The following is an 18607-nucleotide window of genomic DNA, read 5'->3' on the forward strand; positions in this document are numbered from 1 at the left end:
GAAATCAGTTGGGAGATATAAGCAGATTAAAACCTCACTTTTTCACAAAAGCGTATTCATTAATGATTTTATTGAAGGAGTGGAGTGTGCGTCTAACGTTCACATTGATTCCAAATGAACTCATGTAACGTATAACTAAACTGTAGGAATTTTACCCAATTAAGTGTCAGGTGCCTGGCAAATAACAACAAAGGATTTTATATACAAAAATAAAATGTATAACAAAATATATAGGCAAATTGTAATTTATTAGGAATCATGATCTTAGCATCTCAAAAACAAAACAGAATGGTAGGTTTCATGTCAGTGTTTCCTGTGTCCTTCTGCCACTGTGCTTTGTCTGGGCTATTTAGGGTTTTTTTTTAAGGTAATCCCACTTACCTTTCAAGTCGATTTCAGATTCCTATTTCTTAATTTTCAGAATCAAACCAAGTAAATCATAGAAGCTGTCGGGCTGTAAGAGGCCTGGCGAGGATCTTGAGTTCTTTATCCCCAACTATATTTCAGGAAAAGAGAGAAAAATATACTCTTAAATTCCTATTTGGAACCACACGAAAGTACTCCTTAAGTCATGTTGTTCCAGCTGCTTTGAGAACCCTTAATCCATGGGTCATGTGCATTTTATTATACAAAGTAAAGTAAGTTACACCTGCGTGACTTTTTGGGTATGAACCATGTATCATGCTATTCGATTGTTCCATTTCAGACACTGGAAGGTTTTAGCCTTAACAATTGTTACTAGTGTACTTTACAGCAGTGAGCTATTGTTATTATAGGACAAATATCTGCTAGATACTAAAATGCTTTTATAAAAAGTATTTACATCTAGAATTTAGGCTTGATCGTTAAGGCAAGTGATTCTTATGGGGGATCTAAAAGGGATCTTAAAGGCACCCAGACTAATGCATCTCAATTAAATGGGCTGAGTGCAGAGGCCATGTCGTTTAACCCTGCAATATAAAACCTTGCCGTTTTCCAGGTGCTTCCCATGTGAGAACGGAGTCCGACTAGGTTCTCAATCAGAGACAGATGCAGTGAAGGCTGAAAGGCAAGTCAGTTTATTTTTATTGCAAACAGCGGCAGTTACCTAAATAGTTAATAGGACACTATTGCTCTGCCTGCAGCATGCAGTGTGCGCTGACGACAGGCGTTTGTCATATTTGTGCATGTAAGCCATCCCGGAATAGAGTTCTGGGCTCTCATTGTTAGTTGTGCGCTGGAGGCTAGTTGCACCCCGAGCAGACGTGACCGTAACTCTGTATCTGCAGTGTTCCAAGCAGAAACATTGTGTATACATACACGTACTACCAAGACCACTTCAAATCACTGAAGTGATTATGAAGGTTGGAGTAACTTTAAAAATTTAACTATTTGGGTTACGCATAAAAGTGGTGCACTCTGCATATTCCATTACTGGCGTCTCCCTTTTAGATCTTTGCGGGATATTGATTAAAAAGTCCAAAACGTTGCAGAACATGACAATGTTTAATTTTCTCATCCAATGCAATTTGTGCCCAAAACTGAACATGATCGTGAAGTCAATTCCTAAATCATTAATAATCATTAATATACAATTAAAAGGAAGCGAAGGACCACTCGAAAAAATGGGACACACATAGGTTTTCAATATGTTGTATTTGGAATGTACACCATTTAATAATTTTCCGTTTTGCGAGACACTCCAGTAATAAAGCATCCAATCAATTCTGCAATGCCTTCAATTGTAAGCATTTGCTTATATCAATCAAGGAAAAGAGACAAATTGAGCTGGTTTTAAAATAAAAGCAGAGCTTAGTGCAAGAAATAAGAAAGCAAACATTAAAAATATTTAGCAGAAAAAACAACCTCAAATTGATTTTTTTTTTTATTATTTTCGAGTTGCAGTAGTTGTATATAGAGAACGTTTAACACTATTTCAAATTGCCAACAAAAACAAAATATTAGCTTGTTTACTCCAGTTAGATGTGAAATTAATTATATCTGCTAATTATAAAAGAAGGCAATCAAACATGACTTTGCTCAGATTTTGATTCTGTATACTTTCTCCAAAGCAGAGAAATATAAACACCGCTATCTGTTGGAAAATGAAATTATTGACAATATTTATACATGTTGCATAGCACATATTAATTTAGGAAACGCAGGTTATCTGTATTTTAATGTTGACTGTGCACTAATCCATTCCACCTGCTCAAATATTAGTGCAAATAATTATATAATATTTGTGATGCATCACTGCAACCTACCTCGAGAATGAAAGCCTTTACGGTGAATGTGTTTTCTCTGATTTGTTTGCGTTTAGGAGTGAAACGTTATGTATTTATGCACAGATTGACTTGAAGGATCAGAAAGTTGAATCAGAACCTTCACAAGCCACTTGACTAAGTCTTAGCAATTCATTTTAAATTAATTTTGTGCACTCATCAATAAAGACCCTTAAAAACGAAATTTGACTTACCGTCAATATCATTTTCTGTAGGATTAGCAGCAGTAATTAAACTTGGGTTGTTGCCTCCACTTCAGGGACCTTGGGAAATGTAAAAACCTAGTAGGGTTATTCAGTAAAGACTAGAGCAGGTGAACTAAAAGCATAGCCAAACTAGACTAAAGTTCTTGAAGTGCTCTATTTGACCTTAAATTTTAAGTTCACCTTCAATTCTCTTTGTTTTGTTTTTTTAGGGGGTTAACTGACAGCCTTGACTGACTGAGAATCCAAACAAACATCTAAATGCTCATTTTGGTGAATAACTCTTTTACCCCAATTTATAGAGTTTTGCTAGCAAGCCTAGAGGTATTTGTGTAGCTGTTTTGCAGTGTTGCTTGGGTAAGACTGGTGTTCCTACTGCTTATAGGACATAACTCTGATGGAGCTTCCATTTAAAGCATACGCTAAGAACCACAATCACTACTGTAGTTCTGGTGCCCTCCCAGTGTTCATAGTCAACCTGTTTAAGAATGGTTTGACAACTTACTTGGGCTCCAGCAGGTGCATGCCATATCCTCGGCACCCAGAAGCTCCTTTAAGCCCAAGAGGTTAAAAGCTTGATAATGCACACGCCAAAAAAAATATATACCGTATATACTCGAGTATAAGCCGAGCCGAATATAAGCCGAGGCCCCTAATTTTACCCACAAAAACTGGGAAAACTTATTGACTCGAGTATAAGACTAGGGTGGGAAATGCAGCAGCTACTGGTAAATTTCTAAATAAAATTAGATCCTAAAAAAATTATATTAATTGAATATTTATTTACAGTGTGTGTATATAATAAATGCAGTGTGTGTGTATGAATGCAGTGTGTGTGTATGAGTGCAGTGTGTGTATATGAGTGCAGCGTGTGTATGAGTGCAGCGTGTGTGTGTATGAGTGCAGTGTGTGTATATGAGTCCAGTGTGTGTATGAATGCAGTGTGTGTGTATGAGTGCAGTGTTTGTATGAGTGCAGTGTGTGTGTGTATGAGTGCAGTGTGTGTATATGAGTGCAGTGTGTATGAGTGCAGTGTGTGTGTATGAGTCCTGTGTGTGTATGAATGCAGTGTGTGTGTATGAGTGCAGTGTGTGTGTGTGTGTGTGTGTGTTACAGAGCCTTGGTGGGGGGTGGGCAATTTTATTATTTTTTCCTTATTTTAATAATTTTTTTATTTAATTATTTTTTATTATTATTTTATTTAATTATTATTTTTTATTATAATTTTTTATTTTATTATTATTTAATTGTATTTCGTCCCCCCTCCCTGCTTGATACATGGCAGGGAGGGGGGCTCTCACTCCCTGGTGGTCCAGTGGATGGGCACTGTGTAGGAGGGGGCTGACGGAGCTCTTACTTACCTCTCCTGCAGCTCCTGTCAGCTCCCTCCTCCTCCTCCGCGCTGGCCCCCCCGTGTAAGTCCCAGTGTAAGTCTCGCGAGAGCCGCGGGGTCATAGTGCACGGACCGGCGCCAAGGAGGAGGGAGCTGACAGGAGCTGCCGGAAAGGTAAGTAAACCCTCTGCAGCCCCCACAGCCCCCAGTCTGTATTATGGCAATGTAAATTGCCATAATACAGACAATTGACTCGAGTATAAGCCGAGTTGGGGTTTTTCAGCACAAAAAATGTGCTGAAAAACGTGGCTTATACTCGAGTATATACGGTAATTGTATCCTTTATCCTTCCTGCTAATTGTCTTGGCATGTAAAAGGATGTAAGTGACATTTGTCAATAGAGATGTCGCGAACATAACATTTTCTGTTCGCGAACGGCGAACGTGAATTTCCGCAAATGTTCGCAAACGGGCGAACCGCCATAGACTTCAATGGGCAGGCAAATTTTAAAACCCACAGGGACTCTTTCTGGCCACAATAGTGATGGAAAAGTTGTTTCAAGGGGACTAACACCTGGACTGTGGCATGCCGGAGGGGGATCCATGGCAAAACTCCCATGGAAAATTACATAGTTGATGCAGAGTCTGGTTTTAATCCATAAAGCGCATAAATCATCTAACATTCCTAAATTGTTTGGAATAACGTGCTTTAAAACATCAGGTATGATGTTGTATCGATCAGGTAGTGTAAGGGTTACGCCCGCTTCACAGTGACAGACCAAACTCCCCGTTTAACGCACCGCAAACTGTTGTCAGAGGCAGACACACCAAAAAAATGCCACACTGCTGAGCTCTGCAATGACGGCGATCTGGTGGTGGCAACAGCATGCATTGATTGGCGTGCTGTCTGGCTGACCCCGGGTGCCGATGTATGCTGTCTGACTGTGCCACTAGCTCCTTGCGACGACCTCCCCCTGCTTCCAACTCGTCTCCTCCTCCTCCTCCTCCTCTCTGTCTCCCCATCTGAACTTTCCCCCTGTTCTTCTTCTCTTCTAGCGGGCACCCACGTGACATCCACGGACGCATCGTCATCAGCAACCGCTTCACTTTTATCTGACAACTCAGCAAAGGAAGCAGCAGCGGGTACATCATCATCATCATCACATCGTACGTCCATGTGTGTAATGCCGCCTGACTGAGACATATCCCTGTTATCACTGGCAATAATGGTTGCGCATCACTCATTTCTTCCAACTGATGTGTAAATAACTCCTCTGACAGATCAAGTGAAGCGGCTGTGGTGCTAGTGTTGGTGGTGGTGGCGGCGGCAGGCGGGCGAGTGGTAACTTGAGAGGTGCCCGAAGCTAAGCTGGAGGAGGATGGTGCGTCAAGGTTCCGAGCGGAAGCTGTAGAAGATTGGGTGTCCTGTGTTAGCCAGTCAACTATGTCCTCAGAACTTTTCGGGTTCAGGGTACGTGGCCTCTGAACACTGGGCATTATTCTAGGGCCAAAGGGAATCACGACGGCCCCTGCGGGGTGGCCTGCCTCTGCCTGTCATCTTTTTTTGGATTAGTCGTACTATGCGTGCAAGCTACTGTGACAACAGATATGAGTGGCACTGTGCACTGGCAGAAGTTGGCAGAGTAGACGCTGTAGGCCTGACACACACGCTTGCAGACAACTAACTGCTATTCAATCTATTACAGTCAAAAAGTTTGTTTTTTTTTTTTTTTTTAAATGTACACTACTGTTACACCAGATATGAGTTGCACTGGTGTGACACTGTGCCCTGGCAGGCCCTGAAACGCACACGTGTGAAGGAAACTGACTGCTATTATATTACAGTCAAAAAAGTTTTGTTTTTTTTAAATGCAAGCTATTGTGACACCAGATATGAGTGGTGGCACTGGGCAAGTGGGCACAGTATACGCTGTGAGCCTGACACACACGCTGACTGATGTTCTAGCCCTAAAAAGGGCTTTTTGGGGTGCTGTCCTTACAGCAGAGATCAGATGAGTCCTTCAGGACTGTAGTGGACACTGAATACACTAGCCTAGCTATCAATTTCCCTATTAAATCAGCAGCAGCTACACTGTCCCTCCTCTCACTAAGAATGCAGCTCCCGGGGGGCGGGGCCTAGCTGTCACGGAGGAAAGACGCACTTCGTGTGAGCTCCCTCAATATCTCACTTTAAGCAGCTATCAACAAGCGAATTTCACCCCAGAAGGGGATGACCCAGCAATGTTGCTCCTACCTGACCAACCCGACATGCTTAATAGCGGTCAGCAACTCGACAGTCTTACTTACCTCCGCGTGGCAAGTGTGGCCTGGTGCTCACCGGGCAGGAGAGGCGGCCGATCTCCCGATCCTGGTATGCCCAGGAGCAGCTACTTCCCGGCAGGAGCTCCGTTACCCCCCCCCTCGGACCGGTGGGGGTTATCCCGGTCCACCCCTGAGAGGCTGTCTGGAGCTAATGGACGCACAGAGCACAGCTGCCTAGGCTGACATACTCATCTGCGACTCTCCCAATATGGCGGCAGCCGCGTGTCCTTCTGGTACCAGCAAAGCATGGCAGGATATTGAGTCTAAGCTGGACAGACTCTTTAATCAATTTTGGAAGCAAATAACAAGCAGGAAGCCCCAACAAGCTCCACCACAGCCCCAACAAGCTCCATCACAGCTAAGCGAAGCAGTCCCCATTAAAATCCACCAACGCAAAAGGCGTCGAAGATGGGACCGGAAGCACAAACAGAAATGCAGAGCCTGCCTCATGTCAAGCACTCGCCTCCACCTTAAACCACCACAATCCCGCACCGGACGTGAAGCACCACCGGGACAGCTTCCACCACCTCAAGCCGCGAACCCGGCACTCAGCCAGAGACTTGCTTTTGTTGTTCCAGGTATCAGGGACTCCCAGGGTCTGCACCTGGCGCCCAGAAGGGATCGGATGAGCACAAGCAGTAAACAGCAGCCTGCCAAGCATGTCCCACTATAGCCAATCCTCCACACCATGCCTTTGATCACATGAACTGCTCTCTGCACATTAACTAATCGTAAAGTAGCAAGCGTTTAACCCCTTAAGGACCAAACTTCTGGAATAAAAGGGAATCACGACGTGTCAGACATGTCATGTGTCCTTAAGGGGTTAAACATGTCATTATTTCACCTCCTAAAGAGTTTATTGTCATAGTTCCTTACATGCCTTTACCTTAACCGTTCATGTATTATGTTATTCACTAGTCTCATCTCATGGGGCGACTCACACTTGATTTATAACTAGTGGTGGAGCTGCTGATATAAATACACAGTTGATAACGTGCAAGCTACACCCTAAACATGAAAGCCATCTTTCACAACAATGTACTGCTATATACTCATACCCTCATTGCAACTAGCCATGATATACGCACGTTCAGCCTAGCATGCTCAAATATAACACACTTCTGTCTAAAAAAATAAAAAAATGCAGTTTCAGAATGAATCTAAAATGGATGCTGTCCAGGAGGTGGGAGGGTTAGGGAGGGAGGGCCTGCTGCTGATTGGCTGGAATGTGTCTGCTGACTGTGAGGTACAGGGTCAAAGTTTACTCAATGATGACGAATAGGGGGCGGACCGAACATCGCATATGTTCGCCATCCGTGGCGAACGCGAACAAGCTATGTTCGCCAGGAACTATTCGGGACATCTCTATTTGTCAATCTTTTCAGAAGCCACAAGGTTAAATTGAAAGTTGCCAAAACGTAACATCCAGGTGATGTTCTAGAACAGGCGTCTGTGATAGAATTTACTTTGATTCCAACGTTCAAGCTTATAGGTGTCAGATTAGATATCCTATATTAAAATTGGCTAGCTTGGACTCAGGAAATGCTTAATGCTAAAAACGACACTTAAGACCTTATATGTCTAGCCCCCACCTGAGCTGTCTCTTCTCAATCAGTCTGTTCTTTCTCGGGAACTTATAAGGAGGAATGTCATGTACATATAACAGAAAGGAGTACAGATTGGACAGTAGTATACGTCTTACGAGTATTTGCACATAAGCACTTACTTTTTAATGTATAAAAACACAACTGACAAAATGAAGGTCAGAGGCTTTTTTTGATAACCAACAGGTGTCTGGGGTCTAATTCACACTTCTCCAAGTGCGCTTGAAATAATAATTTGGGCTCCCTTGAATATACCAAAAATCACATTGGATCCATATCACATCTCACACCCCGGCCCCACAATATTGTGATGGCTTACATCACTCAGCAGTCTTTGAATTTATAAGATGGCCAGGGAATTGTGGAAGTTGTAGTTTGCAAACTCCAGTCCTCCAGGTGTTGCCATTCAAGAGAATATTGTTGAGCAGGAAGTACAAATATGGGGGGGAATCACTTACCCCAAGACTCTGTTGCAGCAAATGTTTCTTGGGAGTGTAGATATGAGAAACAACTAGGGAAACAGACACTAAACTTCATGGAACAGATGTGTCTATGTAGGAAGTCTAGATTCCCTGATTGAACTAAACCGAGGAACCATCTGACTTTTGAAGCCATTAAATCCATAACTGGAATCTAAACGCAGGTTGGAACATGCTTTGAAAGCGCCCAAATTGCCTTTCTCTTGCTGAGATTACTTGTTACCCCCCTCTTATATGAACTGCTAAAATAGCTTGAAGATGGTCAAGTCTGTTCAGAAATAATTTGCTGGACAGAAAATCAAGACTAGAAGACTTCATGCCTTCTCCATGATGGTACTGTTGAATCTTATCCAAAAAGGATTTTCCTACAGTTTCAGCCAGGAAGCCTGGAAGGCAATCTGGATCACTTTTAGTTCCTTTGAGTTTGATTACGGAGCCAGAGTCCTCTTTTCTAGACAGTATCTAGCACCACTGCCATGATGTCCAGACATTTCATGCCAAGAGAGAATTGCAACAGGCACAAATGTAAGAACCCAGTTTGGCTCCAAGTCTTGTAAGTTGTTTGTAAATCGTTATCAAGTCACTGGGTAAAGGAGGAACAATTTATACACTATTTTATGTTATACTCTATTCTTATTTTCAAAATCACTGCATATTTTTCACGGATGCACTTGGTCACAGAAATAACTTTAGCGCATTTCAGTTTTTTTGCATTTTTATTGTATTTGTGGTTAAACAAAATGTTAAAAAGTGAATTAGGTCAAAACAATCCTTAGATTAACGTGTTAAAAAACCACTCGAGGCACCATCGTAATCATCTCAATGAAGTTATGGTGCCAAGAGGTCCTGGGCACCATCTTACCTTAAGGAGTTAATCATACCTACCTTTCTCAATGGGAAGCTAGGGCTATGCTGATACTGCATCAGCTTATGATCCACATTGAAGCCAGGGACAGAGGATGAAGCAGAGCGGCCAAGTAGATGGGTCCCAGTCTGGACCAATTTATAACCCGAGTTTGCATGCTGCTTAACACTAAACGCTTTATGACATCCGGTCATCATAACTTCACTGAGATGAAGTTGTTATGGTGTCTATAGTGTTGCTTTAAGTAAAGATGCAAGCAAAATTATAGAAATTTAAACAAACCAGAAACACAAAAGACAGAGATTCGTATAAACATCAATTTAAAAACAAAAAAAATAAATAAAACTTTAACAAGTACATTAGATCAAACAGACATTTCAATGCTGACACGAGAATATCAAGAAAACATTGAATTTAATAAAGTGAAATATTACATGTCTGAACTGCAGTCAGATTTATCGACACACTTGTGGTTATCCATTGAGATGACAAATGGAAAATATTGCACAAAGGTCATGCAAAAAAAATAATATATATATATATATATATATTATAGCCAAATGTATTTAAGAAATCATAAAGTAAGTGTAACAATCGATGCAACGTTAAAATAAGCCAAAACAAGAATTGGAAAATATAAAAAAAAAAAAAAAAAAAACTAATCACTTTTGTGAGTTACCTTCTTGGATATCTCTTTTTTTTTTTTTTTTTTTCTTCGTTAAATGATACTAAAAATGACTTTACCCAACATAATTCCACTATGCTGGATGTTCGACTTATATTACAGAGAAGTTGAATTTACATCAAAGCTTCTCTAAAATGGCATAATTACAAGCGTTTGCCTTCTCTAGTGGCCAAGATTCTTTGGGACTCTGCCATATCGAAGTAGAGAGGCTTTCGTTGTCAAATGCTTTGTTACTATCCTTTTCTAAACACTTACGGTGTCCAAACAAAATAAATTATGTCTGCTCAGTAAATTCTTGAATATTCTCAATAAACTAAGGACTATACAGTGTCAGCACCGGTCTTTTGAGAAAGTAATATACTTTAACAAGAATGCATTTATTTGAGGTTTTATTTTGCTGAATACAAGTGACCGTTTGTCCCCACAAAGTATATATACAGAATAATTTAAAAGGTTTCTTTCCTCCACATTTCTCTTGCATGGTTTTAGCCAGTGAGGACAAGCTTTGTGAACATCAAAAAAAAAAAAGGTAGGACTGAATAAATTCACTTAATAGAGTAACGGTCAATTCTCTGGAATTTACACAACTGAATAAAACACAGAGCATCTCATTTAAAAGCACAAGTTTTAGAAATTTGAGAGAACACTGAAAATTACCTATCGAAAATTTAGCAAATCATATCATTATCCAGTTCAAATGTATATATACACACACTAACCTTACACCAATGTGTTATAAGTGGAAACCAATTAAAATAAACAAGAGTATATACAGATATACAGCTGTATCCCATTTTTGTGTATTTATATATTATCCAGTTCAGACAGTCACGTGCCTTGGCTGTGCCTTTAGATGGGACCCAAGATGGCGGCATCCAGTTGCAGTACAAACAGTTGTGGATTTCTAAATATAATTATATTTGCCACGGCTCACAAAAATAGATTTGGTAAATACAAGGATAAGTAAGGATAATATCACAATATAGTTCCCCTTTAAATCGAGATGGTCCTGGCAAGTCCGCTGCCATTAAAGGGGTCTGATTTATCACTATATGAGACAAGGTTAATATTTGGTGGTATAAAAATGAATTCTCAGTCATTTCTGCTTCGTATTAAAAGATATGTTTGAAGGCTTTTTAAAAAGTAGTGATTTCTTGCAAATGACAGAAATCTTAATCAAAATATAATATGCGCTTCATTTTCAACCGATAAATATTATGTGTTAACAAATTCTGCAATTCCATTTGTTTCACTGATTATCTTACTGAGCAGATAATAATGGTCTGCAATCTTCAAACCCGGTAATATCAGTTCATCCATAGTGTTTAATTACCCAAGGTGGGTGGGTGGGAGCAGACTCATATTCCTAATCTAAAGAAGCACTACCCTCCCCAAAATAGTTTTTCATAAAGATGGAATTTCTAGCAGAATTGACACTTATACTAATTTTGACTGACAACTGTCACAGCTGCAGGGATTTGGCTGCGTCTATTGCGGATACTTTTTTGGAGGATGACGCGGGATCCTCCACAGACCTCAATGATGTAATCTCAAGCATGCGCGACAGTACAGCAATGACATTGGCTCCTGGTGCTGCTGAAGACGAGTAGTCCACGCCGGCGCATGCAAGAGAACAAGTTGTGGTAAGTTAATCTCACCTTCACCTATCCCCCTCCAAGAATCAGCCAGAAGGTGACAGTGTCACTTTAAGAGCAGGAAAGACAGCGTAGACTGATAAATACCTAAATCATGAAAATCATTTTGTCTTGCCAGGATATAAACTGCCCAGCTATAAAGTGTATACATGTAATAACATTTGATTTTTTTTTTTTTTTTTTATAAAAGAAAAGGTTTTGGTTTTATTAAATCAACTTTAGAATTTATATAAAATAAACCACATACTTGACACCTTATTACTTCATCCCAGCTGGACCAGGTCAGCTCACATTCTTTTTAACATAATACATTTCCAAACCAGCTTTACTTCTAATATGGAGGTCAGAGCAATGTTTTTCCATGAAGCAAATAACACATTGACAGGAAAGTACAGATTTAACGTTTCAAACCACAGCTCTCCAATTGCTTATTCATATCTGTGAATGTGTTAAGAGTGCTTTGTATGGAATTAGGTAACTGTGGTAATAGAAACCGGATAGGATATTCAACAAAGGTGGGAGACAGGGGAAGAACATAGTTACCTAGCTCCAAAACACCTGAAAAAGAATTGTTTACAGGGAAGCCCTATTCCAAACCAGGAGGCTCCAGTACAAATCCTGCTATTAAGATTTTAAATACATCATTGGCAGAAACAGCACTTTCAAGAGACCTTGCAGAATTACTATTGTGTTACCTTTACCAAATTCCTAAACTGCCAACAGCCTGAAAACTTACCTATTATTCCTGATATTTCCCACCATAGTAATATCTTGGACGCTCTGTGGCTCAACATGGCAATATTCCAGTAAAATGCCAATTGTATCAGACAGACAATCTGTGTTCTTCATCACTTTTCACCTGGCACCATAGTTACCGTGTACGGCTGGGGAAAAGCTCTCCTTGTGAAGAAGAATACATTCGATTGGATGCAATTTCTGTTTGATTCCACAAGTATATTTACAAACTGAATACAAGCAATTTCATTAAAATCCCAAAACAGGTCTGTCTTAGAATGGAGGCTATTCTGGATAGTCTTCAAACACATTCTCTTTGCTCATGCTTTAAAAGGTCAAAACTGAAAGCATGGTTTTTAAAATTTTATTTAATTTTTTTTTAGCAGTAATGTTCTGTATACACATGTTGGATTATTGGCAGCTAGACTGTAGGTATAATATTTCATACATTTTTCGATGCATTTCTTTTACAACAGGGTAGCTTTCCTGCTGTTGTTGACCTACAACACATGATTCAAACAGCTTTATGCTACCAGGCGTATTCTAAGAAATTTTATCTTTTAAATTACAGGCAGGAAAGACGTTTATTCTTTAAACATCTCATACCGTGGTGATTCTGTGCATTTAAAGCCAACAACATTGTATTTAAAAGTAAAGCATCTATGAAATGAAAGCATGGTTCCTAACAAGCAATGTTCAGGAGATAATAGTTCACAGGTCTCACTGGACTGGTTCTAAAAGCGGTCTAACTTCACAATAAAACCAGCTCATTGTCTGTATGGATCCCAGCAATAAAAAAAGATGTGCCATTAACGAAGATGGAAATGGATACATTTGTTCTGTAACTCCTGAGCATTTCCATTGCTTAAGCCAGGCATAGGCAACCTTCGGCACTCACGATGTTTTGGACTACACCTCCCATGATGCTTTGCCAGCATTATGGGGGATGTAGTCCACAACATCTGGAGTACCTTTGCAAGGTTAAAAAGACAAACGGTTTCGCGTAATAACATTTGTTTTTAAAAGCATGTGTAAAATGTTAATTTCTAAACTGAACTAAAGATTCAGCTTTAAAGGGAAACTCTAACTTCTCAGGTTTTTAAATATTATTTCTTAACTACAAATGAAAAGAAAACATATGCATTGGTGGTGTGAAAAATAACATTAAAATGTAAGAATTCACACCTTTTTATCCTGCAACTGGGCGTCTCCATCTTAGCTTTTTGGCAATCATGGTTATAAACTCTGTTCTTTGAAGTAAATAAGAAGCTGTAACATGTTATAGGTGGCTTTCAGTGTTTTAATCAATTGGGTAAATTCCAGAGAAGTAACGGTTCAGCTTTAACATACATATTAAATCCAGCACAGAATTCAGAAACATATGAGTGAGATGTTCCCCGTTAAACTTTAAGGTGCATTCTAATTTGGGTGTTTGCTGTATTGTTTATATTGTTAGGAGACGGCTTGGACCAAGGCATGTTCAGCTACTTGAGTCACACAAAGGGAACGATCTATAGGATCAATTACTGGATTTTTTTTTTTATATATATATATACACATACATCTATCAATACTCACAAGCTTTTAAAAAGTAGTTTGAAGTGAAAGGGTGTAACCATATCTCAAGCCCAAAAGATTTAAAAAAAATAATAATAATAATACACGTACAAACATTGCTTGCTCAGTAAGACCAGAAGCTCTAAACCAGGGGTGTTAAACTGCACCCCATAAACAATGTTGGACTACAACCCTCACTTATCTCTGCCAGTCTATGACTCACAGAGAATCGGGTGATTTAACAGGTGCTGTGGGGCTGCAGTTTGGCACTTCTGATTTCAAGAGAGTACTGAGTTACTTACCGGAACGTCATTCACCTCGGCACGTACAATGAAGTTTCTCATGTACTTCATTCTGAACGAGGCAGATTTGTTCTCCCTCCCGCTACTCTAAAAACGACGATTCAGTCATTCAACACGGAATAATATAGAAAACAGCTAGTTCTGCTGCTGTCCATTATCTCTCTCCCCCTTAAGCATTGTTTTTTTTTTTTTTTTCTTGGCAAAATATTTTCTACTGCTTCCAAACAAATGTGTAATATTTGGCAACATTGTTTTGGCATAAAGCACTTTCTGAAACTCTTGTAATTTTTTTTTTTTTTTTTTTTTAATAGTAATTTGTTAAAACGGGCTGCAGTGTGGATTTTTTCAAAAACAAATAACTTTGCGAAGGACAAAACAAAAGTTGGTGCAATTTTGTGGTTTAAAGTGCGGAAATCTATTTCATGGGTTGGGGAAGGCCTTCTTTAAGAATATTATAACAAGTTAATACATAACTAATTTCATGTTACAGCAGTAATGGGCAACACATCTACCATTCTAGGTGTTATTTGACTGCAATGTCCATCAAGTTTCATTAGCACATCTAAGGATGATGGGCGTTTCTACAAAACAATATTTTTAATAAATGAAGTGTAAATAAATTCTGATTTAGTTATATAATACATATAGCAAATGATCTCATCAGTAAACCAAAGTGAATGTATAAAAACACAAAATGGACATAATGGTTCAAAGATGCCATTTGTCAAATAATCTAGTCCTAGCGTCATAACTGGTCTTAGTTCAGCCATCTGTACAAATAAATTAATTAATTAAACCTGTTCTCGGGGAACGCGGACAAGCTTCATATAGATAAATAATATATTTTCTAAATATTTGTGTGGATGAACAAATGTGAATAGACCGTACTGAACAGATGAGTTACAAGAGATGTAATCTGTCAGTATCAACAAAGTAGACCTCTATTTTAAACTAGGTACAAGATCAACAGACCATGGGGGGAGGGAGAGGGGGGGGTGAGGGGGGGGACTAACAAAGGCCTGGCAAGACAAATATATTCAGTTTAGCTTAGCAAACCTATTTCTGTATTATTAGGCAGCAGAAGTGACTCCTTAAATATGTACTACCTTCCCAGGCACAAAAGGAGTTTCATTCAATATGCTATGAAGACGAAGTCTCAATCTTACTATATCTCTGAACCTCACGCACCATTTTGTCACATTTTACAATAAAATCACCCTCACTTATATAAAAGCAGCTACTTTATGGGTTAACTCATTACAAAGCAGCACATACAGTATGCCCCCATTCCAATATTCAAGTCTACAACGAAAAGAGGAAAATTAAGCATCAGAGTAAATGTTGCACAAAATAACAAACCAGCTTCTTAGTTTCCATACTGGAGAAGTCAGGTGTCGGGATTAAACTTACTTCCACTCTTTATGGACAGGAAAGCAGGAACAGGGGTGGGTTAAATGCGGCCTACCCGTTGTTCTGCTATAGAGTCACAGCCCTGTAAAAAGAAACCAGTCTCCATGTACTTAGGAGTATGTAAAGACTCCCTGTGCTTTCTTACAACCAAGGCTTGGAAAACAGTTACATGTTGCTGCTCTTGATGGCAGACTTCAGCTAAAGTGCCTGGCGAGGCGTGACGATCTGTAGTCGGCTCTCAGTTGCACAAAGGAATGGAGGATGTTCTTGTCCAAGCTGGCGAGCTGCTCACCCGAGCAAACCTGCTTTAAATTGTCTGGGGCTACAACCAGAAGGTTGCAAAGGGAGTGCAGAGTATCGAAAAGTTGTAGCACAAGTGGAATCTGCAAACAAAAACAGGAAATGCACATGATTCAGTCACTAGATTGCTATAGCTTAAGTCTGTCACAAATGTTCTCTCAAAACCCAGGTTATTTTCTGCAAATTAAAATTCTCCATGATTCCAATCTCATCTCAAAAGAAAGCTTAGAAGAATTGTTTATTTAAAGGAACACTGTAAACTCTAGAACCACTACACCCTGCTGTAGGGATTATGGTGCCACGAGTGGTCTCATAATCCCCCAGGTATGTAATCAAACCATTTGCGATATAAGGTTCCCCCTCACCACCACCAAAAACAGAAATGTTCTGAACTCATTTGAACTGGCTTTAAAGAAATGATTGCATATTAGCTTTCATTCTCACACTCACCTTGAATTCCTTGGCACACTTTCTATATTCTGCTACGTCACAGATCGCTAGCATTCCTCCCATCGAGCTGTAAGAAAATTGCTGAAGATGTTCATATATAAGACGGTGGAAACGGACCCCCAGTTCCATTAGCACAGTGTCCACATTCTTCCCGTCCATTGAATTCCTAATCTTTTCCACTTGTTTCCGCACATAAAGGCAAACTTTTACGCAAGCCTAAACATTAAAACACATAGATGTCAGAGTTAAGCAGATAAAATAATTCATAAAAATGTATTTGTTGTAAAAAAAGATAAAATAATTTAATACTCACAGTAGTGTACTGAATTAATACATTATTTTCATCTTCAGGTTTAAAATCTGTCTTTTTTTGCTCAGCAGTTAAGATTTGCTTCATCTGCCCGATCATGCAGTTTAGTGTCCTGTGGTGGCCAAAAATACATACTTAATAAGGCTTTTACTACTCTAACAAGGCATAAAATGGTTAGATACAAGAGCACAGATTTGTAAACAGTACGGTACTTAAAGGAACACTATTACAAACTATACAAACCTGTATTCCTAACACTATATTGCCCTTGTCCCTAATTAGATCAACCCGCTGTGAGCAATAAAAATAGTTTATTAAGCACCTAGCCATCTTCTGTGCTGCTGCCTGCTCTGCCTCCCGTGTCTTTGTCGAGGCGTTGTGTCCTCTGCGATCGCCCAATCCAACACTCCTCAGAAGAGCACGTCCAACCAAATGCTTCTCATGGGCACGCACTAAATTCAATGGGCTCCTATAAGCTGCATTTGATGACGTTCAATGTCCTCATGGTTGTCGAATGTCACTGGAAGTGCAGGGCTAAAACTTCAGGCCCTCTGCACCCAGACCACTGCATTGAGATGGAGTAGTCTAGGTGCATTAAGTCCTTTAAACCACTGTAGCGTCACCCAAAATGATCTCCTGCCCTCACCATACTGGAATAATCTGAACTTACGGTATCTTAGAGTCTCTTGTGTTTATTCACTAAATAAATAATGGGTGTAAAATTGATGTATAATTGTATAAACCTACATTATATGGTTTGAGCCAGGCTTTGCAAGTCAAAGCAAGAGTGTATCTATACTTTCACAAACCATTTGATACAATATAATTATTATTCACATACAGCTCCTTACTTGTAATTCCTCAACAGTGCATAATACTGTATTATAACATGTTCAGCTTAGGAAAGATATGTGGTTACTAAAGAAGAGAGGAAATTTCTCTAAACTAGCTGGTGCTTTCAGAACTATGTGAAGTCTCACCTGTCAATACCGGTATCTAATTTCACCTCCATCTGCTCGATTATATCTTTCTTTTTCTGGAGACACTCTGTTAGCTTCGGAGATGAACTGCATGAAAAAAATATATACATAAATAAAATCATGAATTTGAGAGACATCTGTATGTTCAACCTGCTCTAGTCTCTAACAGGTTTTCTTATAAGATGATTATTAATCAAATCAGCGGCGATTACTGTATTGATCCCAGAAAGATGAAAGGAAGAATTGAGTTATTCTGATATTTGAACAGGCTCTACAAGTGAGGCAATAACCAACTGAGCTATATCATCGGTTTCTATGATCACTAAAATGACTAATCTGTAAAAATTCAGATTGCAGTCTTACCTAATTAACGGCATGAGATGATCATTGAACTGCTTGTCGAATAAATGGAAAATTGTGTTGGCTTGATGCACAACATCGAAAAAATAGAGGCTGGCATTCTTCGAATCAGGAGAAGGGATTGCTGGAATGGACAGAAAAGTGACAGTCAATACTAAGCAAGCACTTACAGTGTCCCAAACTATTACAACAATTCTAAGCCAATCTCAGAACATAGAGAACGTGCAGAAACACTCAAAGTAACACAACCACTATTGCTCATTATAGAGGTTATGAAGCTACAAGATGATGGGAGCCTGCAATCTACTCAACAACCTACAAGCACATGAATAAAGTTTTTTTGCTTTGTTTTTTTCTTCTTAAAAACATGTCTGCAGCAGGAGTGCCCATTTGTGAGAATGCATTGGTGTATTTGTGTGGTAAAAAAGTATGCGTTAGTGCAGGGATGTATGTGTGGTGTGTCAGTGTGCAAATACAGAAGTGTACGTGTGTAGTGCCTGTGTGTGAATTAAGGGGTGTATTTCTGAGATATACAGTACATGTACAGCTGTAAGTACAACACTTTGAACATGCACACATCTATGTCCCCTTCCTCCAGGTCACTAGATCTCCCCACATCACTTGTCAACTTCTTAACATTCCTATTCCCTTATCGCCCCTTCACCCCATAGTACTTTCTCACAATTTTCTTTAAACGTTTGACACCCAGATGCCCTTCATAACACTTGCAGACGCTTTGTTCCATGAAGAGTACTGATATTTGTTGGTCTTGTGTGGGTTAACCTCATATTTGT

The 18607-nt window shown here is 39.5% G+C and overlaps 1 protein-coding gene across 1 annotated transcript in view; it reads right to left on the bottom strand.

The window, feature by feature from the left end:
• Positions 1 to 13402: 13402 nt before the first annotated feature.
• EXOC5 (exocyst complex component 5) overlaps positions 13403 to 18607 on the bottom strand; it is a 50070-nt gene continuing 44865 nt past the window's right edge. Inside the window, exons 14-18 of the mRNA XM_063440525.1 lie at positions 17817 to 17937; positions 17454 to 17540; positions 16477 to 16585; positions 16164 to 16379; positions 13403 to 15796 (exon numbers count right to left, since the gene is read on the bottom strand). Of these exons, the coding sequence (XP_063296595.1) occupies positions 15608 to 15796; positions 16164 to 16379; positions 16477 to 16585; positions 17454 to 17540; positions 17817 to 17937 (722 nt within the window). The 3' untranslated portion in view covers positions 13403 to 15607. The remainder of the gene's footprint in view (positions 15797 to 16163; positions 16380 to 16476; positions 16586 to 17453; positions 17541 to 17816; positions 17938 to 18607) is intronic.

Source organism: Pelobates fuscus, chromosome 13 (assembly GCF_036172605.1).
Source record: "Pelobates fuscus isolate aPelFus1 chromosome 13, aPelFus1.pri, whole genome shotgun sequence".
In the NCBI taxonomy this organism is placed as follows: Eukaryota; Metazoa; Chordata; class Amphibia; order Anura; family Pelobatidae; genus Pelobates; species Pelobates fuscus.